Here is a 23,030-nt window from a genome sequence, read left to right on the forward strand (position 1 = left end):
CCCTTTTGTGTTACAGTAGAGTGTTTTTCCTACCTACATAGGCTACAGTCTTAGCTAGCCAAGGTGATAGACAGCTGATTAAGTTGATACAACTAATGCTGTGCTGAGTCTATACCCCTCCCAGACTAGGGTTTGTGGTTAATATTTAGGACTGCCGTGATCCTGTTTTAAATTTATTCTGGCTGAATGGTGGTGAGTGTGAGCTGAGAAGGTATTTGGAGTTGACATGATTTAGTTCTTCTGCTTCTGTCTGTCTGTCTCTCTCTCTCTTTTTGACTGGTTGGTCTCAACCACCATGGTAGCTGAGGACATGGAAGCCTTCTCCATGAAAAAATGAATACATTTGGGCATCTCCTGAGTAATGATAGCACCCTGTCATCTGATTTTTCCACTCCAGAAGCACCATTGGATTGCTTCTGACATGAATGAAGAAGTGCAGGAAGCTGCGCTGATAGATCTAGATCTAGCCACCTAGAGTGGGCTAATACGTCCAGATAGGCGGGATAGAAATTAAATAAATAAATAAATAAATAGTTGTGCTGTCATATTGAAGAGCAGTCAGCGTAAGGGGGTTGTACTGGCACAAGAGGCTTTGCTGATTCTATAGCTGGTGTATCTTTGAGTTTGGATTGCACTGCTGCCATTCTTTTTATTTGATTTTAATTTTTTGCAATCTTTAGTGGCTAAGATTTCTTACAACATTTTGAAAATACGGATCCTGAATTTATTTTGGCCCTCATTGCACATATATGTTCTCTAGAGTCTTTCCTATCTGTGAAATTAAGCTATTCAGTTGCTTTTCACCGGTTTCAAATTTTTAAAGTTAAAAGATCATCACTTTTTAAAATTGTGTCTTTTAATTTTTGTGTGTGGTTATTTGTATTCTTTGAAAATGGTATCGTTATTTAAGCTACGTTTTTGTTATTATTTATGTTTTAAGGTGTATTTCTCCTTCTTTGAGTGCTTAGTATCTTCTTAGTTGGAGTGGAATTGAAATCTCCTTCCACATACTGTATGTTCCAGTTTTTTATTCTGAATGTACTGAAAAGATACATCCTATAGAGGGGTTCATGCTTCAACTTGGTTGTTACTAGCAACATATTTATTTTTTCTCAGTATAATTGCTTCTTTCCTGCTTAAATAAGGCTGTAATTTACTGTAGCTTCCATCTGTGATCAAGAGTCTTTTCATCCTAAGAGTGACACTGGATCATTTGCGGAAATGATCATAGAAATTTATATTTAACTAATTCCAAACAGAAATTAGAAATTATATGTTTGGGTGGAAAGTTGTTGTTAGTTGCTTTAAATTCTGGAATTAGTCTTTCTTTCTGAAAGAAGAGCAGCAGCTGTGTTGCTTCCTAGTGAAGCAATAGGATTTTAAGATTGGAATAGGTAGACTTCCCAACTCAGTAGTAGAGTAAAATATGTCCTGGCTGCAAGCCATAAAAGAAGCACTTCCATAGATGGATGTTAAACCTGAGACTGTGCATACTCCTTTGCATAGCAAATGCTGCTACCAAAAGCCTGACTGAAGCTCTATAAGTAAGTGATGCTTATAATGGGTCCTACTTTTATCAGATGTGTATCTCTCTCTCTCTCTATCTGTGTGTGTGTATAAGCATGTACACATACACACACGTTTGTTAACAAAGATACAGAATTTCTTTCAGTATTTTGTGAGAATGTGCTAGTACTTAATGCTACAAAGTTGTACTCACTATCAAAGACAAGACTACATAACGTTTGGATCAATGATGCACTTCTAATTTGTAAGTTGTTTATGTGTTTCTTGTAGCAGAGGTAGCGTGACACAATGCCTCTTGCTGTCTAAAGACCTAGAGTTGAATTTCACATTATTCAAATCCTAATCTTAGCATGGACTTTCTTTGCATGCCCAGTAATGGATTGATAACTTTGTCAAACAACCAGAAAGACAGAGAAAATGTCCAGAGGCATTAAAATACTTCCAAGACTAGCTTATGAAAATTTACTCTCTTCCTCAGGCAAGATGTTAAAAATAAATGGGGTCAGAAGAAGGGGGGGAAACTGATCTTGAGTCCTCTTTATCTGCACATTGTTTTAGGATATACTGTAGGAAGGGATTATGCAGACAATTGGGGGTTAAGTGGATCGCATTTGGTGAAACAGTGGTGTTGCCACATAGACTCTGTGAGAACTAAAAATCTAGAAACTTTAGATCCCCCAGCTCAGACAATATAATCTCCCTGCACTGAACTCAAAGTTTCTTGATCCTTTCTGGGCACATGAGCTCCTTATTTGAAAGAAAACAGAGAAATAACAGACAGTCTTTATACTAACATGCTATGGTTAATTTTAATGTAATGCATGGTTCCTGGCAAGTTGTTTTTTTGTCTTGTCTTTATCATCTAAAAATACTAATGTTGCAGGATTGTCAGGGCAACATACAATAAAGTAATAAATACAGTGGACTAAATCCAGTTGATAGCCCCAACTAGAGTAGACCCAATGAATGAGTGGGACTTGTTAAGTCAACAGTCAGTTCAATGTGTCTATTTGCATTGGATCAAACAATTGGATTTTGATCAATATATACAATACAATATACAGAAGGATTTTGGACATTATCAGTGTTAGGATGGAAAGCTCAGTGAGTTAGCCATCTGGTTGTGGAGCCAGAGGTTGAGAGTTTGAATCCCCACTGTACATCCCAGAAGAGGCAGCTATGTGGCCTTGGACAAGATGCACAGTCCCATGTTGTCCCCAGATGAAGGGAATTGGAAAGATTTGCTTAATAATTTGCCTTAGTCCAGTCCCCCCCAATAATCTTTCTGTATTGTTTTTCCTTTCTGGAGCAGAAATTATACAAGGTCAGTAGTATTGTATCTGGAGGAAAAAGAGTTCATACTCTGAAGTAGAATAATTATAGTTCAACACTGTTATTTGTTATGAAGAAACATTTGCCCTATTCAGTAGGATCTGGATGTTTTGTTAATCCTTATAAGTACAGTGGTGCCTCGCTTAACGAGCGCACCGTATAACGACGAATCCGCATAGCGATCCCTTTTTCGGGATCGCTAATGCAGAGGCATACCGATTGTTCCAGTGGGCAAAACTCGCATAGAGACGATCGGTAAGCGTTTCGCTTACTGATCTTCGCTTTGCGATGCCCGCGGATCAGCTGTTCGGTGGTTCTAAAATGGCCGCCGGATGCCTGAAATGGCCGCACGCAGCATTTTCGCGCCCTCCCCTCGCTTACCGAGGGCGTGAAAATGGCTGCCGCTATGGAGGAAACTTCGCTGAACGGTAAGTTTAGGGCCCATTGGAACGCATTAAACGATGTTTAATGCGTTCCAATGGGTTTTTACGTTCCGTTTAGCGATGTTTTCACTTAGCAAGGGTTAATCCGGAACGGATTAACCTCGCTATGCGAGGCACCACTGTAGTCAGAATAGCTATCTTGTTTTGCTAGAAAAATATTTCCTGAAAATCCAGACATTTTGAAGTAAATTATTTCAGTAAAAATTAATTTTCTAAGGTTTTTTTTTTGCAATTCCGAAAGACCAAGATATCTTAAAGATAATTTACAAGTCAGAGAAACATGAAAGAAGCCTTATGAAATAGCAGCAGCTGTTATGAGATACCCTTGCTGAACATGACTAAAGCTATACACTGTTAAAAGTAGTCTGAAAGTAGGTAAAAATGACATCACTGAAATGACCTAAAATGACAATTCACTGTTGCCTCCCCTCAGACACCTGTCAGATAACATCATGACAGCACCCCAAAAGTATGTGATCCATGAATGATTTTTGACTCCTAAGTGTAGTGTATCTTAGAATGTAAGAACTGCCTTAAATTCTCAGAATTAGGGTCATCTAGTGTAGCCTTTTATTTCTGTCATGTTCATGGCCAGCTGGATACCACTGACTGGAATTTCATAGGAAGGGCAGTAAAGGTTATTATGAGTTTTCACTTTTGTCCTCGCAATTGGTATCCCAAGTTAAACTGCCTCTGTGAACAGAGGTTCTATTTTGCTGTCATAGTTAGCATGAGCTGTTATTAGTAGCTCTTGGTACGTCTGCAGATACCATGCATCTGTGCTAGACAGATAAACAACTGCTCATGTTACTTACCAGTGCAGGCTGCGGCTGACAAGATAAGCTACTGTTGAATTTGATGCTACTGGTTAATTTTTATTTATTTAATTTATATCCTGCCCATTTAGAGAAGGCGTTTAATTATATCCTGCTCATTTAGAGAAGGCGTTTCGCCAGATATTGAGGTCCTAAACCGTTTAGGGCTTTATATGTCAGCTTTAGGGCTTTAATGTTTCCAATTGTAGTTAGTAAACTGCAAAGTGTTTGGAGAAAAAAAGTGAGCCAAAGGTTTAGTGGACATGTTTATGTGTACAGTATTCTGGCTGTCCTGGGTTCATCTGGGAGGTCATGAAATTAAATTGCCTATGAAAAGAGTTCTGCCGTGGCATTGGGTGGATAGAGAATCCTGCCTTTCACTGGGCTGCAATTTTCTTTACCTCTTGGGTATCTCTGTTGAAATATTTCCATGATATCACAAAGGAATAACATGCATAGGGCTTGCTGTTTCTGTTGTCATAGTGTAACATGCATTATGAGGCGCAGAGATGAGATTTTAGCCTCAAAATGCACTGTCATGTCCTTTCAGTTGTATTACTCTGATAAACTGGAGATCTGTTTGATGATAAACCTGATTAAAATTAAATAAATGTATAAATGCTTTTTGGTTTTGAAGACACTCCACATTCTACAAACTTACTGATTTGATAAAGCACTCCATTATCTTTTTCTGGAGAGCACACTTCCATACCAGAAAATGTACCATTTTTTGAATTCCAGTTTCTTTTAGAAAGTACTGAGATCTGTACAGTTTCATCCTATGTAAGTTTACTCAGAGGAAAGCCCACTGAACTGAGTAATGCTTACTTCAGTGTAAATGTGCATAGATGTAGATCCAGCATTTATCTTTTTCTGGTTTTGGAGTAGTCTCCTCTTCACATTTCAGGGTATAATGACTTGGGAGAGCAGAACTAGACCTTTGTCTTAAGTGTCTTTTTAAAAAGTAGATTCCAGCATTTGAATTAAAGTTATTATTAAAATTCATTTATTTAAAACATATTGATTGATTGAATATATGTTTTAAATAAATGAATTTTAATAATAACTTTAATTCAAATGCTGTAATGTAAGTGTGAGCTGGCTTTCTTGAAAAGTATTATGTTGGTAGGAAAGTGAGGTGATACAACTTGTGTTGTAATGATGTGCCATCAATTAGTTACTAGTTTATGGCAACGCTATAAAATTGAGCCCTCCAAAAGGCTCTACCGTTACCAGCCGTTTCAAATCTTGCAAATTTAAGACTAGTTTCCATTTGCTATTAGGTCTTTCCCCTTTTCTGCTGCCTCCCACTTTTCCAGCAAGACTTGTCTTCTCATGATGATAGCCTTAGGTTAGTGAGAATTAAAACCTCTAGTGAGAGTTCAGGCTTCATGTCATCTAGCACTCACTTATTTGTCTTTTTGGTAGTTTGTGGTATCCATAGAGCTTTCTGCCAACACCACATTTCAAACGAGTCATTTCCCTCCCCCCCATCAGCTTTCTTTGCTCACCTGTCACACCTATAAGTAATAATCAGGAATGCCATTGTATACTGTAGATGAGCTTGATCTTGGTCTCCAGTTTCACATTCTTACTCTTAATGTATTTTCTAATTCCTTCATTGCTGCCCTTCCATGTCTTAGTCTTCTAATACTTTTGCTGCAGTCCCCATTTTGATTGCTGATAGAACCAAGGTACAGAAAGTCTTTTTAACAAGTTCATTTTCTTCATTGTCAATATTAAAGTAATGTCATTCTTCCATAGTCATTATAATGGTCTGCTTAAAGTTCAGGTTTCTATATCTGTGTAAAATTGATCACTACAGTCATGGCTGTGCATGTGTGAGCCAGTGTGAAGACCTGCTTGAAATGGTTGAAGAAATGTTATCTGTTCTTACAGGAGCTGTTCTCCATGGTCCTAGGCTGAGGTCTTCCCATCACTTAGATGTCTGGTCTTGTGTTTCTTTCTCTCTCTCTCTCTCTTTTAAACAGAACACTAGAGATTCTAGTAATTGAGCATGGGACCTTCTGTATTCAAGGTGTTTGCTGTCCCTCTGAGCTATAATCTGTCTCTCCAGAAAATATATGGAAGAAGGAGGAAGTTGGGGTGGGATATGGATGGAGTGGGAGACATTTTTCACAGATCTTCAGGCAGATGCCTTCTGGGTCTGGTCACAGGCTACCCATGGGAAGAAGGGTTGCATGTGCATCACATAGATCGTATATGTTTTGATACATTTCAGCATTTGTGTCATATCTTTGCCTCTATTTAGATTTATTTTTCAAAAGTAGCTTAGTGATAATTTGTTTTATTTATTATTAAATTTATTTATTACATTTATACCCCACCCCTCTAGACCATGTCTACTCGGGGCGGCTTACAACATAAAATAGGACAATATAAAATATAAATAATCATAAAATACAATTAATATATTAATACAATTGGATTAAAAGTTAGCAAAATGGAATAAGAAGAGAGAAAGAAAAAATAATAGTGCTGACTTTGGAAACCCCCTTTTAAAAACAGTTTTGAGACAATAGGCACTTGGTTGAGAGAAACTGACAGCCCCCCTCAGACACTCCTTTGCATTGGATTGGACAGTTACTCAGAGCAAAAAACAGAAAAGCAAGTCTAGTGTGAAGCAAAATTAAGCTTCTGTCAGCTGAATTGAAGACAAATTCCCACTAAAAAGAGAGTTCCCCATTAGGCTTCCCTGTGCTTAGCTTTGTGCTGTGTACTTGCTGGTTTTCTGTTTGATTTCACTCCTGCAAAATCTGATGCAAAATATGGATTAAATGTCCAATGTAGATGCTTCTAAATTTGGATTTACCACTTGGCTTCATAAATTTCCAGTCAGCAGCAAAGTAATTACCACCACCACCTAAAACAAGACCAGTTTCATTCAGTAATTGTACGGAGGGAAAAGCCCAATTTTCTGTCCTTGACTATAATTTTTGGTATACAACAATCTCTCACACATAAACATGCATATTGATTGCATACAACATGTCTAAGAACTTAATTACATTTTGCAGACGATGGCTTAAGCTTGCCTCTTGGGGAAGAATATGAACATAAAAAGCACAAGTTAAAGGAGGAGCTTCGACAAGACTACAGACGTTACCTTTCTCAGGTAAAAGGTCCTATTTATTTTTACATTTCCAGTGCCAGCCAATTTACTAGGTGAAAGTATACTTATGCTGCCATTCGTTTTTTTGGTCAAAAAACTCTGGGAATGAGTAAAATAGGATTTTAATGGAGATTTGGAGGAGGAGTGTGAACAGAGAGAGAGGTCCTTTGAACAAGAGAAGGGACATGGTGTTGGTGTGGGGGGAGAGGTAACAAAAGAAAACAAAACAGCCATGGGGGGAAATGTAGCTATGGCTGCAGAACTTATTCATACTCTGGATGTGGGTGTTTTATATGGAAATACAAAATAACTTGCATCTTCAGAACAAATAACAACATTAGTAAAAAAACTAAACTAAAAAATATAGTGGCATATACAAGACTAACAGTAAGATGCCACTCTGCTTTTGTGTTTTGTTTTGTTTTTGTCTGGATATTCATGCAGGGCCTAACATGGATTCTACTTTGAAAACCGTATTTTTAAATAATCTATAGTTGAACTGGTGTGCTCTGGTCCATGGTGTCACAAAGAGTCGGACACAACTAAACAACTAAACAACAACAAAAATAGTTGAACTGCTGAATACAGTGGGGTCCCTACTTAAAAAAAATGTGAGTTACAAAAAGCTCTGGTCGCAAAATTTTGCTTCGACTTGCGGCTGGAGCTTCCAGTCCCCGTTGCCTCTCGACCTGGGGGACGGGAGGCAGCGGGCAGCGGGGACAGGAGGCAGAGGGCAGTGGGTGCAGCTTTGGAAGCCTGGGATTTTTTTTCTTTGGCCGGAATGGATTAATTGGTTTTCAGTGCATTCCTATGGGAAATGGTGCTTTGACTTACGAAATTTTCGCGTTACGGCCACCAGTCCAATACGGCTTAATTTCGTAAGTCACTTCACTGTAGTTCAATGGTTCAAGTATCTGGCTAAGGAGCCTGTGATTGGGAGTTTGATTCCACACTGTGCCTCCTTCATAGGGGCTGGACTTGATGATCCATAGTATTCCTTCCAGCTCTGCATTCTAAGATGATAATGGTGATGTTGAAATCAAGTAGTAAATTGCAGCTAGAGTAGGCCCATTGAATAATTGGGGATTTGGTGAGTCAGCAACTGTGTAAGTTCTACTGTTTCAGTGGGCCGATTCTAGTTGTAATTTACTACTGTATTTGGGCACATATTTCTTCGAATTCAGAACTCTCTTGTTGAAATAATTTTGCTGGTGCTTTGATGGGGAGGGACAATACTTAAAACCAAACTGTTTTTATTGAAAGTTATGAGCAGTCTGTTTTCCTACCTTTAGGGAATTTCACAAGCAAAAAAGAAGGTAGGGTGCATGCATCATGCTACTTTTCAAATCAATATGACCTTTTGGTTGTTCTAATCTGCTAATGAGAAGACTTGTGGGGGGGAATTAAATCTTTTTCTCTTGCTTGCTTGTGTATTTGTCTTACAACATGGAAGCTTTTCATTGCAGGAAAAGTGATGTGTTATTTTCCATTAATACCGTCTTACAATTCTGTTTGTCTTCTCCTTTGTATGTGATTTTACTGGTGGATTGATACTTTGTGTTGACTTTAATAGCATGGGTCTGTACTACAGGGCATGCTGATATTGATGAATCACTGCATAATGGTGCCATCAGTTTGGGTTGACTTAAAAGATTAATTTTACAGTGATTTGAAAGAAAATCACATGTCAGACATTCATATTTTCTTGTTCAATTATCTACCATGATAAATCGTTTTCATTAATTAGGAACAATAAAATTAATTATGCCCTCTTATTGGATGTTGGTGCGTGGACTAAGCACAAGTGAAAACAAGACAATCCTGTGCCAAGAGTGTAAATCCTAATGAACATATTTCTGGGACACATGCATTGATTTGTGATGTATGATACTCAATGTGATGGTGTCCTTTTTTATTCAATTCATTTCTCTTCTTTGAAATGCATGAATTGGTGCAGTAGAAATGCAGCATTTTTTGTTTGGGACTTAAATAAATTAATATGTTTTCTGTTGCTACTCATTGTAATTTTCATGGAATAAGATAACATGATTTGACTTCTAAAAATCTGCTTTAGATTAAAACGAGCCATAGAATTGTAAAATAGTGGTTCATAGTACTTTCATCATGGTTCAAGCTCATATGCTGACATACGGGATGCTGCTTTGGCAAAAATTGTATGATATAAAACATTTGAGAAGTGATGTAAATAAGTGCTTGAATTAACTAGAAAAGTTTCTTAATTTTGATGATTATATCAACTCAAACATGCTGAATCCTCCATTTTCTTTTTTGCAGAAAAAATACCTTACATCTGGTGAAGTAGACCCGTATACTCAGGGGCTTTCTCTTCCAATTGGTGACAGGAAGTCTGCCAAGGTAAGTTCACAAAACCTTTGTAAATGCTTTGTGGTGTTTGCAATATAATATGTAGCTCTTCCATGACTCTTTAGATTAAAACCTCTATGTATTATACCAGGAAAAGATCCTTCTGAACCATATTCCTAAAACTGCTCTGTATATTCTTTCTTTTCTCATTCCATGTAATAGAAGTCAATTTGTGTTGCAACCACTGTGTCTCATTGATGCCGGCATTTGTTAAGTAAAACTGTTGAAATAGTAACACCTGAATGATAACATTGCTTACTATACTGCTTTCCACTGATGATATATTTTTCCGCTAAACATGGTTATGGCTATTTAATTAAATTATTACCCTCAAATTTACATCAAGCTTTCTGATTTTGGTTGAGTTTTAATTTGTCAGCTTTATTGCTGTATCAGTATTTCTAAATTGTGAACAAGTCTGAACTTTTTGATGAAGTTAAATCTTAGAGTTTGAACAGTGAAATCTATCAGTGAAAATACTAATACCATGATAGGAATCCTGATGTGCAACTCTGTATGTTTAAAAGCTGATAATATCATCAGCCATGAACTTGGATTTAAAGTTTCCTATCCTGCCCAGGGTTTCTAGGACTCCCTACATCTTCTTTCAACCTGAGGGAGCCTTTGGGAGTTTCATGATGCAGGAGAGCCTTTAATATATATATAAAAAAATCACCACTTGTGGTCAACAGCAGCAGTAGTTTTTTGATATTAAAGACTCCCCCAATGCTGGCTCCTGTCCAGAGCTACCCAGGTCAAAAGAGATATTTGGAACATGTGGGAGCAAGAATAGGTGAGTTTAAATTGAAACTTAAAGTCTGTGGTTGATGACATTATCAGCCTTTATCGCAAGGTTCTAGCACGTATTTGTTAAACAAAAGAAAAGGAAAGCCAATGAAAACTAAGTGAAAACTCTTTTGTGGGTTTGATTCTAAGCAAAACTTTCCTACAGTATATACCCAATGTACTTTCCAACATCTGTTCTAGGACAGATTAAGGCTTGAAAGAAACAAGGAGTACAATCAGTATCTCAGGGGAAAGGAGGAGTGGAATGAAAGGTTAAGAAGAGTAGGGAAGAAGCACACAGAGGTAAACCATAGATTTTGTTTAAATACTTTAGAAGCAATGGGGCAATATTTATGGTTAAGATGAAAGTTAAATTGGATAGGTTTCCTTAATTCTTTTCCTGTTTACATGTTAATAATTATGTACCTTTAAATCAGTTCTGACTTATGACAACCCTCATTAGGATTTTCTAGATATAAAATACTTTAAAGTAGTTTACGAGTCTCTTCTTCGTTTTCCATGTTAAAGTCCATTACAGTATTTGCATTGTAAATTGAGAGTTGTGAGTACAGTGACAGTATGGGCAAGCTAATATTTGTAGCTTGAGGCAGTGTAAAATCAGCTTTTTAATTTTTTTGCATATTTATCTGGAAGGAACTTAATGTGCTTTATCCCTTAACTTTTTCTTCTTATCTCTTTGCCCCCTTTAACTATTTGAGCATGAGATATACAAACAAGCTTGCACACCCAGTGGTTGTAAAAAATGGTTTTCATTATTGCACCTTGCTTTTTCTTTGTGTATTTGAAATATTTAAAACATCAATGGATCCTAGCATGTTCTACAAGCATAAAATAATATATCATGTGTGTGTGTTTAGTCGTTTAGTCGTGTCCGACTCTTCGTGACCCCATGGACCAGAGCACGCCAGGCCCTCCTGTCTTCTACTGCCTCCCGGAGTTGTGTCAGGTTCATGTTGGTTGCTTCGCAGACACTGTCCAGCCATCTCATCCTCGGTCGTCCCCTTCTCCTCTTGCCATCACACTTTCCCAACATCAGGGTCTTTTCCAGGGAGTCTTTTCTTCTCATTAGATGGCCAAAGTACTGGAGCCTCAGCTTCAGGATCTGTCCTTCCAATGAGCACTCAGGCTTGATTTCCTTTAGAACTGATAGGTTTGTTCTCCTTGCAGTCCAGGGGATTCTCAAGAGCCTCCTCCAGCACCACAATTCAAAGGCATCAATTCTTCGGCGGTCTGCTTTCTTTATGGTCCAGCTCTCACTTCCATACATCACGACAGGAAAAACCATAGCTTTGACTATTCGGACTTTTGTTGGCAAGGTGATGTCTCTGCTTTTCAAGATGCTGTCCAGATTTGTCATCGCTTTCCTCCCAAGAAGAAGGCGCCTTTTAATTTCAGGGCTGCTGTCTCCATCTGCAGTGATCATGGAGCCCAGGAAGATAAAATTTGACACTGCCTCCATATCTTCCCCTTCTGTTTCCCAGGAGGTGATGGGACCAGTGGCCATGATCTTAGTTTTTTTGATGTTGAGTTTCAGACCGTTTTTTGCACTCTCCTCTTTCACTCTCATTACAAGGTTCTTTAATTCCTCCTCACTTTCTGCCATCAGAGTGGTATCATCTGCATATCGGAGGTTGTTGATATTTCTTCCGGCAATCTTAATTCCGGCTTGGGTTTCTTCCAGTCCAGCCTTCCGCATGATGTATTCTGCATATAAGTTAAATAAGCTGGGGGACAATATACAGCCTTGCCGTACTCCTTTCCCAATTTTGAACCACTCAGTTGTTCCATGACCAGTTCTAACTGTTGCTTCCTGTCCCACATATAGGTTTCTCAGGAGACAGATAAAGTGGTCAGGCACTCCCATTTCTTTAAGAACTTGCCATAGTTTGCTGTGGTCCACACAGTCAAAGGCTTTCGCATAGTCAATGAAGCAGAAGTAGATATTTTTCTGGAACTCTCTGGCTTTCTCCATAATCCAGCGCAAGTTAGCAATTTGGTCTCGAGTTCCTCTGCCTCTTCGGAATCCAGCTTGTACTTCTGGGAGTTCTCGGTCCACATACTGCTGAAGCCTACCTTGTAGGATTTTGAGCATAACCTTGCTAGCGTGCGAAATGAGTGCAATTGTACGGTAGTTGGAGCATTCTTTGGCACTGCCTTTCTTTGGGATTGGGATGTAGACTGATCTTTTCCAGTCCTCTGGCCACTGTTGAGTTTTCCAAACTTGCTGGCATATTGAATGTAGCACCTTAACAGCATCATCTTTCAATCTTTTAAATAGTTCAACTGGAATGCCATCACCTCCACTGGCCTTGTTGTTAGCCAGGCTTTCTAAGGCCCACTTGACTTCGCTCTCCAGGATGTCTGGCTCAAGGTCAGCAACTATATTGTCTGGGTTGTCCGGGATATCCACATCTTTCTGATATAATTCCTCTGTGTATTCTTGCCACCTCTTCTTGATGTCTTCTGCTTCTGTTAGGTCCCTCCCATTTTTGTCTTTTATCATGTTCATCTTTGCGCAAAATGTTCCTCTAATATGTCCAATTTTCCTGAACAGATCTCTGGTCTTTCCTTTTCTGTTATCTTCCTCTATTTCTTTGCATTGTTCATTTAAGAAGGCCCTCTTGTCTCTCCTTGCTATTCTTTGGAAGTCTGAATTCAAGTTTCTGTAACTTTCCCTATCTCCCTTGCATTTTGCTTCCCTTCTCCTCTCTGCTATTTCTAAGGCCTCGTTGGACAGCCACTTTGCTTTCTTGCATTTCCTTTTCTTTGGGATGGTTTTCGTTGCTGCCTCCTGGACAATGTTACGAGCCTCTATCCAAAGTTCTTCAGGCACTCTGTCCACCAAATCTAGTTCCTTAAATCTGTTCTTTACTTCCACTGTGTATTCATAAGGGATTTGGTTTAGATTATACCTGAGTGGCCCAGTGGTTTTTCCTAATCTCTTCAGTCTAAGCTTGAATTTTGCTATGAGAAGCTGATGATCAGAACCGCAGTCAGCTCCAGGTCTTGTTTTTGCTGACTGTATAGAGCTTCTCCATCTTTGGCTGCAGAGAATATAATCAATCTGATTTCGATATTGCCCATCTGGTGATTTCCATGTATAGAGTCGCCTCTTGTGTTGTTGGAAAAGAGTGTTTGTGATGACCAGCTTATTCTCTTGACAAAACTCTATTAGCCTTTGTCCTGCTTCGTTCTGAACTCCAAGGCCAAACTTCCCTGTTGTTCCTTTTATCTCTTGGCTCCCTACTTTAGCATTCCAGTCCCCTAGAATGAGAAGAACATCTTTCTTTGGTGTCAGTTCTAGAAGGTGTTGTAAATCTTCATAGAATTGTTCAATTTCAGTCTCCTCAGCAATGCTGGTTGGTGCATAAACTTGGATTATTGTGATGTTGAATGGTCTGCCTTGGATTCGTATTGACATCATTCTATCATTTTTGAGATTGTATCCCATTACAGCTCTTCCCACTCTTTTGTTGACTATGAGGGCTACTCCATTCCTTCTACGGGATTCTTGTCCACAATAGTAGATATGATAATCATCTGAGCTGAATTCGCCCATTCCTGTCCATTTTAGTTCACTGATGCCCAGGATGTCGATGTTTATTCTTGCCATCTCCTGTTTGACCACCTCCAGCTTCCCAGTGTTCATAGATCTTATATTCCAGGTTCCTATGCAGTATTTTTCTTTGCAGCATTGGATTTTCCTTTCACTTCCAGGCACGTCCACAGCTGAGCGTCCTTTCGGCTTTGGCCCAACCACTTCATTAGCTCTGGAGCTACTTGTACTTGTCCTCCGCTCTTCCTCAGTAGCATGTTGGACGCCTTCCGACCTGAGGGGCCCATCTTCCAGCGTCATATCTTTTAGCCTTTTGTTTCTGATCATGGGGCGTTCTTGGCAAAGATACTGGAGTGGCTTGCCATTTCCTACTCCAGGTGGATTGCGTTTAGTCGGAACTCTCCACTATGTCCTGTCCGTCTTGGGTGTCCCTGCACGGCATAGCCCATAGTTTCTCTGAGTTACTCAAGCCCCTTCGCCACGACAAGGCAGCAATCCATGAATCCATATCATAAAGAACTGCAAAACTGAGTGGAATTAATGAAAACACTCTTCAAACAGCTAAAAAGAATCATATAGGCACACTGAGGTATTAACAGGTCAAAATCGCCAGGTAAACAAAATAATTCTAATCTGGTGCCAAATGAATCTAACTTTGCCACTACAGTAATTTGATTTTCCTTGGGAGAACAGTTTAAAATTAAGATACCAACACTGAAAATACTCTTTGTTTCATATACCCACAATGCCATTTGCTTATTGGAAGCATTTGAAGAAGCCTCAGATGAATTTAGCAAATAAAAGACTGCATCTGTTGTGATACTTAGTACAGTATCAGTCATAATACTGCCACTTAATAAGTACTAGTTAATACCATACAGCCTTATTTAAAACTCTCCTTGTTAAAGCAACTGCTTTTTTATGTTGATGGTGAAAATAGCTAATTGAAACTGATACAAGGAAATAAATAATAAAAATAGTAAAATAATTTTTTATTTAGTTTTTAAAATATTTATATTTTTATTAAAAGCATGACAGAGACACACACCAAAAAAGCACCACCGACACCAGAATCTGGTCAGATTTATATTCGCCGAATTTTTCACCAAGAAGAGATGAAGAATCGGTCAAGAAAGATGCTTGTACATCTACAGAGACCTTTGAAGGGCTGTCAAATAGGAAACTATCATTAATCCAACATCCCAAATCAGATAATGAAACTGGATGTGAGGATAGCATATTGCACAAAAAGCTTGATGAAAAGTTGAACATTTACAACAGAAGGAACCAAAGGCTGGATGACAAACCTGATATATCTGCTAGAAGGCATCACAAGTTTGATGATGGTCATGAACCTGAAATAAATGAAGGAATGGATCCTAGGTTTCGATATGAAAGTGACTATGACAAAAAGCCATTGCGGGTTTTTCATACTCCAAGGTAACCTTAACTTTCTCATTGCTGCATTTAAATTTCATTAGTAGTGGCGTCTGTCTCTAGCGCTTCATCTCAGTCCCAGCAAAGGTGGTTTAGAAAATGCTTTTCCTAGCATCACCCCACTAGCTTTACAGTCCTGAAAAGAGCCTCTTCATTTAGGTAAGTACTTACATTGTCAAAAGATACAGTAAAGTGAGTGAAAAGATTTTTTAAAAAATCGTAGGAACAATGCATGGACATTGTAAAAAAAGCACTAAAATTCTAAATTTGTAGAACAATTAAAAATACATTTCAGCATACATCTTTATAAGTTCTTTGACTAGTACTGTAAACATATTTGCTAATTTCATGGCCTTTATAAATTAAAAAAACTAGTAGTGCATCACAGATAAATGCCTTCTTTTTTAATATTGTAATACCTTTCCTGCTGAAGATGTCTTCTACATTATGGCATGATTAGTAATTGTATATGCTCATGACTTCTCAACAAGGCTGGGAGTTATGAAGCTAAGTTGAAGCTTGGATTCTGTAGATTCATTCAGGAACTCGTCAGTTACCTGAAATAAGGTGTTGGGACAAATTAGTTTCTATGAATAGGAATAGGTTGAAGATTTCCTTTCATAAATGTGTTGTCTAATAATTTCAGTTTGTTTTAGTTGCTTTTCTATTCATGTCTTTCATTATAGAAGTCAAGTCAATTCCCCTACAAATGAGCAGGCACAGTCAGCTGGTGGTAGTGCGCCTTATGCAACGGGACTTATAATTGGTATGTACTGAATGTCTGTCTGCTATGATTTTTGCTATAGTTAGTTATTTTTATAAAACTTCTGGGTAGAGTAATGTAAAAAGATGAAAAAATATTAAATCACTAGAATGCAAAGTTAGAAAAAGCATTTCTACTTCTTCTTTGATATAAGGTTGAAGGAAAACCACAATCTTCTAGCACTTTATTTGCCTGTTGTTTCTATAATAGATCTCTAGGAAAGTGGCCAGTCTAGATGACATGTAGGACATTTTTTTAGGTAACTGGCCATTAGATGTATTCTGTAGGCGTTTCCAAACAAAGAACCATGTTGGTCTGTCTCAGCACATTGGCAAAAATAAAGGAGGTGAGGAGAGAAAAAAAGGGAAAATATTACAGCACTGCAAAGACAGATTTATTCAACGTGAGCTTTTATGGATTTAAATTCTGAAGAGGAGGAATTTGATCCACAAAATCCCACACTGAAATCAATATGTGAAGTCAGTTAAAATGCCACCACATTTTGCTTCCCCCCCTTCTCCCCTTTATTTTTGCCAGCATTCTGTAAGAACAACCTGATTCCATTATTTTGTAGTCTTCTCTCTTTCCCAATTATTCAGCTGCTCTTTTCACTAATATGAAAATTAGTTGTGTCTGTAAATTACAGACAGTAGGTGCTGAATTTCTGTAAGACTTGCAAATACCAGCTTCTGCTGGATTTCACTATAGGCAGTAAAAGAGCTGTACTGTAGTTCATTTTCACTTTCAAAGTGAGGAAACTGGGAACAATATTTTGGAAGAGATATTATCTTGGATGTACTGACGTTTGTTGGGTGATATGTTGATGTTTCTAATGCTTGGTGAAATTATACAGTAAGAATGCCTACCTTATAGCATAATTTCAGATTGAAGTTGTTATGCATATTGTTGCTTATCATTCTTAGGTGGTCAAGACAGAGAATTTATACAGAAGAGAAAAGAACAGTATAGGCAAGAGTTAATGGAGCAAATTGCTGAGCAACGGAGAAATAGGAGACGGTAAGAGAAGACTATTGGGCAAATAATAATTTCAGTTGGTGAATAATTAGTAGTGAGATTTTTATCAAAAATATTGAAAGAAAATGGTGTAATATACAGTATTTACAGTCTAATTTTAGAAGTTGTTTTTACTTGTTGATGCCATCTAGATTTTAAACCATTCCCCCAGAGAGGAATGTAGTTTAATAATTAGTAGAAGAAAAATGATACAACAGGTTTCTCAAACTTATTATCCTACGCTCAATTCAGAGTTATCATGCATGGAGGGTTAAGACACCCTAGTAATGTAACAGAGTGTTCTGAGTCTAGAAACTTTCATCATTTGTTTGTTCAGTTTCTATACTGCCCATCTGGCTACAAGACCACTCTGGGTGGTTTACATGGCAAATTACAACTATCAATATAAACTAAAATTAATCAAAACCAAATATCAACAATAATAAAAAAACCAAAATAAAACATACACCGTAAAATAAAATCATCTCAGCATTTGTCTCTAAAACATTATGTTTACTATGAAAAATGAATTAATCCTACAACTTTTTGACCAGAATTTTCACAGTTTTAAAACAAGCTAGTTAGAACAGAATCTAGGCATGGTGTGAGTCCAAGAACTGACTATGGCTCCTGGCTATCCCAAACGTTCTTAATTTCATCATATAGTGTACATGAGAAAAATCTTTTATTCCTTTGTTATGAAATCACTGGGAACCAGATATTCTTTAGCCTACCTCAATTCTCCAGAGATCTCTGTCGACTTCAATATAGATAGGTGTTTAACTAGTGTATGTAGCCAAACGTTGGATGCATTTCTTAAAGAGTCACCCACTCTAGCATGATGACAGTTTTTTCAAACATGGAAACTACAAATATAGATGGTTATGTGTAATGCTTAAGAAAACCTTGAATGTTTCATAGGCACCATGGGCTATATATTTGCATACCAGGAGAAGCTTACTGGATCAGCATCTTTGGTTTTCTTTACATTGTTCTTTGAGAGCAGAAGATGGGAAACTCTGGTGCCTGGGTCTTTTCTTGTCAACAGGAGTAACGCTTTCAACTTGCAGAATTTCCCATTGAAGGACACCCTTTCCAGGCTCCATCTTTTGCCAGAATAAAGTGAGAAGAATAATTGTTACCCCCATTCCCTCCTGCTTCTCCTTTCCCAACCATGTGTGGGGAGCAAAGTTGGCTTCTGCCGAAGTCATATGGTCTCAAGAATAGCTCCTCAAGTGTTGCAGCCCAGTCATAGATTTGGCTGCAAATAAAGCCATCCCAGCTAAGCTACCAGAGAGCTGGTGACAGCAGGAGGCATGGCTATGACCCCGCACGTCACCAGGCTGAATAGAGGGTTGCTGAGTTGGACAAAAACACCAAGAAAAATTGCTCATATTTTTTGTTTTTCTTTGGAAATAATTGGAATATGGAAGAACTGTTTAGTAATTTTAACTACTTTTTAAGTGAGAGAGTAAAGGTTATTGATCATAACAAGCTGGAAGTGTTCTGGATCGCCAGATGTTGTTAGACTACAACTGTGTATATATGTTTCTTTTGTCTAGTGAAAAGGAACTTGAGCTTCCAGTTGCTGCATCTGGAGCTCTGGACCCTGAGAAAATGGTGAGTGAAGTTAGCATTCAGTTTTCAAATTACTTATTTTAAATGTTTTAGTAATTTTCTTTGCCTAAGGTTAATACAGTATATGTTTTCCAAAGTTGCTACTTTAGATGATCTCCACAGGTAAATGTTAATAGGCTGTCTTCCTCTGGTCATGTTTTAAAGGATTGTTTTTGTGATGAATAAGACACTCCTTGTATTTAGCAGTTCATCTGTCCATGAGAAACAGAGATAGGTTTCAAGGAAGAAGAACATTTCTGTACTTTTGACACAAGATAGTTACAGTGGTACCCCGCATAGCGAGGTTAATCCGTTCCGGATTAACCTTCGCTATGGGAAAACATCGTTAAGCGGAACGGGGAAACCCATTGGAACGCATTAAACTTCGTTTAATACGTTCCAAATGGGCTCAAAACTCACAGTTCTCCGATGTTTTCCCATGTCCCGGCGGCCATTTTGGGTGTCCCGGCGGCCATTTTGGGTGTCCCGGCGGCCATTTTGGGTGTCCGGGCGGTCATTTTGGGTGTCCGGGCGGCCATTTTGGGTGTCCCCGCGGCCATTTTTGGTGTTCCAGTGGCCATTTTGGGTGTCCGGCGGCCATTTTGGAACCGCCGAACAGCTGTTCCCCCATCGTAATGCGAGCATGCCCTCGCATTAGCGATGGGGAAATCCGCATCACAATGCGGATTCATCGTTCAACGTTGTGCTCGTTATGCGAGGCACCACTGTACAGTGAAAGAGAGAGTTGATTCCCCTCACTTATATTTATTAGTGTATATTTGTAGGGAGAAACAAGCTTAGATCTTTCAAGATTTTGGGATATTAGAGTCCTCCTTTTCCATGGAGTATGTATATGTATTTTTTGTTCTATGCCAACTATTTCTCCTTTTTGTTGTTGTTGTTGGTTATGCTTGAAGTTGCATCTCCAAAATCTAGGTATGCTCCTTTGTAGCAGGTATTCCTCCTTACCCTTATTTCATTGTTATGACGTTAATCAACTGTGGCAGTAGGATTAGGGGGAAGTTACAGAAAGAAGAGATGCACAAATGTAAGTTTTGTGGGATGTACTCTGCTTTTTACTAGATTCCTCTATCTACTGACCAGAACTAAGTGTTTCTCTCTCATACACATCCACTCTTGGTTTCCCCCAACTTTTTAAATTTCTGTAGTGTAATTCAGTGTGAGAGGAAGTCATTTTGTTGCTATTGTTAAATAATTGAGAATCTGAGTCTGTTGCAAATCACCTAGCATTCTGTCAGTAGATTCAATCTGTTTTCTGCCCACTCGTTCCTTAAAGAGCCATTTTAGCAAATCTTGTCACAATCAGAATGAGACCAGTGATGCACTGAGCTGGTTGAGATGCAAGGAGAACAAACTTATCCATTCTAAAGGAAATCAAGCCTGAGTGCTCACTGGAAGGACAGATCCTGAAGCTGAGGCTCCAATGCTTTGACCATCTCATGAGAAGAGAAGACTCCCTGGAAAAGACGCTGATGTTAGGAAAGTGTGAAGGCAAGAGAAGAAGGGGAGGACAAAAGATGAGATGGTTGGACAGTGTCATCGAAGCAACCAACATGAATTTGACCCAACTCCGAGAGGCAGTGGAAGACAGGAGGTCACGAGCTCCATGGGGTCACGAAGAGTTGGTCACGACTAAACGACTAAACAACAACTTGCTGTCATACAGATGAGCCAGCACACATCTTGGTCCTATGTGCTTTTCTACAGAGGAGGCAGGAACATTCACTTTTTCTAGAATAATTATAGTTCCCTGTCCAAACTCAGGAACTCTAGTTCATTTAAATTGTGACTTGTTTGAAGCCAGAACAATTCCTTGTGCGAAATGTCTTCAGAAAGTATAGAGGTGGTGAAAATTAGTTGTAAAGCCAAAGTTACCATCCCTTGGGGAGTATGCTCAGATAAGAATTTCTAATCTAATTACTTAAGGGAAATTTACTTCAGGCAACAATTAATTGATTTGTTCTTATGTTTGTGGGAGGTGGATACCTAGAACCATAAAGGCGGCAAAAAGTCTTGATCAGAACTGACCCTGTGCTGTGCACAGATCCTTTGTTTATAGAGTATATCTGTATAAGTGTAAAAACCCTCCACACCCCGCATACTGCAAGGTTCAGATTTGTCATTGAGAAAGATCTGTTAACTTTTTTTCTTTTGTATTTTGATAAAACACTGAAGAAGCTGGAGATATTTAAACTTTATTTGAGGAATGATCAGAACTGGTTTGTTTATGGAGTACTGGAGTTATAGTTATTATAGACTTTCAAGTTGCTGTGATTTTCCTGGGTTGCATTTAGTTGTAGTTGAGCCAGATAAATGCCTTTGCTGACAATGCTCCTGTTTTTGCTGTAATACTGTTTCCAGAGATGACTAGTAGTGACCATAGCTATTGGAAACAAAAGTTTTAATAGTAAAATAATATACTGGGTTTTTTTTTGGGGGGGGGGAGGTGGTGAAGTGTCATGGCTTCTTATTGGATGGTGCTTCATTATGTCATTGCTAAGTACATTGATATTTCCTCCTCTGTCCTCCAGACCATTATGAAGTATAGCTATTTCCCCCTCCCTGTAAGAAGCAGGACAATCATATAATTTTCAGGAATATTGAACCATTGAATATTGTTTTCATGGCACTAGTGCTGATAATGAACTGATTGAGGGTCATCGTATTTGTTTGCAGGAAGGCCAAATGATCCTATATTGTTAATCATATTTTCTGCCTGATCTAAGAGGCAAAGAACCTGACTATCTTTCCACATAGGACAGATAGTGTTTGGTTTAGGGGATTGATTGTAGTGGGATAGTCAGTCAACCATGCAGTCTCCAAATAGGTTATAGAAGAAGGGCCTAAGGTAAGTGTGGTCAATCTTACTAGCAAGGAAAAGAAGAAATTTGGACTTAAACATTAATAATGTATTAGGTGGCTGAAAGGTGACATAACTTGCCATAATTTAATTTCATCTACTGGCTAGCTGGATAGCTTAGGGAGTTAGGTTTCTGACTGCAGAGGCAGAGGTTCAGAGTTCAGTTCCCCACTGTGCATCCCGGAAGAGCCAGCCTACATGGCGGCAAGTGCCATAGTCCCAGAATGCCCCCAGAAGAAGGGAATGGTAAACCACTTCCGAGCACTCTCAGAAAACTCTGTGAGGGGTCACCATAAGTAAAACTTGACAGCACAAAACAACAATCTCCCTGCTCAGCCATGGAAACTCAGTGACAATGGTAAAAGCATTCCACAAATATCTCATTTACTATGTTTCCCCAAAAATAAGACAGGGTCTTATATTAACTTTTCCTCCAAATGCATTAGGGCTTATTTTCAGGGGATGATTTTTTTTTTTTCATGTATAACAATCTACATTTATTCAAATACAATCATGTCATCTTCTGGTTGCTGCACAATGGTAGAGGGGGGAGTTTCACTTAACTGGGGCTTATTTTTTGGGGTAAGGCTTATATTACTAGTATCCTGAAAATTCATACTAGGGCTTATTTTCAGGTAAGGTCTTATTTTCAGGGAAACAGGGTACCTTGGAAACTAGTACATTTACCATTAGTTGGATAAGACTTGACAGGATATAACAACAATCTCAACTTAATTTCTCATATGTGAGCCGCCCAGAGTAGATCATGTCTAGATGGGCGGCATATAAATGCAATAAATAAATAAATTAAATAAATATGGCCCAGATTTGGTATAGAATACTTAATGGCCCAAATCCTGTTACTAAGCATAGTAAATCACACTAGAATAGGTCTGCTAAATCAATGAGGATTTACTGAATTAACTCCCCAATAAATTTCACGGATTCAAACAGGCTTAGTCAACTCTGGTTTTTGTATGTGATGGATTCCTGGTCAAGGGAGCCCCCTCTATAGCCCTTTTGTGACACTACTCTTGCTTTTCCTGAGGTAGCTGAGCTCAGGTAAGTGTCAGTGGTGGTGGTGACTATGGAGCCTGACGGAGACCGTGTCTCTCCCAAACACTCCCATTTTCTCAGATTGTATTCTCTGCAGGAAGTTCAAAACAAAATCCACAACATGAGGCACTGAGAAAAAATGTGTCTTCTTTGCAAGGATACAGCTTCTACCACACCCACACAAACACCATAATCCCAATAGTTTAGTCAAAGTAAGACCTGGTTTTAGTAACATAAACCTTCTCAACCTAAAACCCAGACAGC

General features: G+C 38.6%; 1 protein-coding gene across 20 annotated transcripts in view; it reads left to right on the forward strand.

Moving 5' to 3' along the window:
* The window catches only part of CSPP1 (centrosome and spindle pole associated protein 1), a 64,854-nt gene that overhangs the window by 7,526 nt on the left and 34,298 nt on the right, over window positions 1–23,030 (forward strand). For 8 of the 20 annotated variants that reach the window (XR_012086916.2, XR_013545436.1, XM_020812376.3 and 5 more), the window contains exons 4-11: window positions 7,156–7,253; window positions 8,543–8,566; window positions 9,546–9,626; window positions 10,623–10,724; window positions 15,029–15,438; window positions 16,122–16,201; window positions 17,122–17,215; window positions 18,775–18,832. Coding sequence is in view for 18 of the 20 variants with exons in the window: in XM_020812376.3 (XP_020668035.3) it covers window positions 7,156–7,253; window positions 8,543–8,566; window positions 9,546–9,626; window positions 10,623–10,724; window positions 15,029–15,438; window positions 16,122–16,201; window positions 17,122–17,215; window positions 18,775–18,832 (947 nt within the window). In the remaining 2 variants the exon portion in view is untranslated. The remainder of the gene's footprint in view (window positions 1–7,155; window positions 7,254–8,542; window positions 8,567–9,545; window positions 9,627–10,622; window positions 10,725–15,028; window positions 15,439–16,121; window positions 16,202–17,121; window positions 17,216–18,774; window positions 18,833–23,030) is intronic. The other 12 variants (XM_072999005.2, XM_078393796.1, XM_078393795.1 and 9 more) reach the window with 3 other exon arrangements.

The sequence above is a fragment of the Pogona vitticeps genome, chromosome 4, assembly GCF_051106095.1.
Source record: "Pogona vitticeps strain Pit_001003342236 chromosome 4, PviZW2.1, whole genome shotgun sequence".
In the NCBI taxonomy this organism is placed as follows: Eukaryota; Metazoa; Chordata; class Lepidosauria; order Squamata; family Agamidae; genus Pogona; species Pogona vitticeps.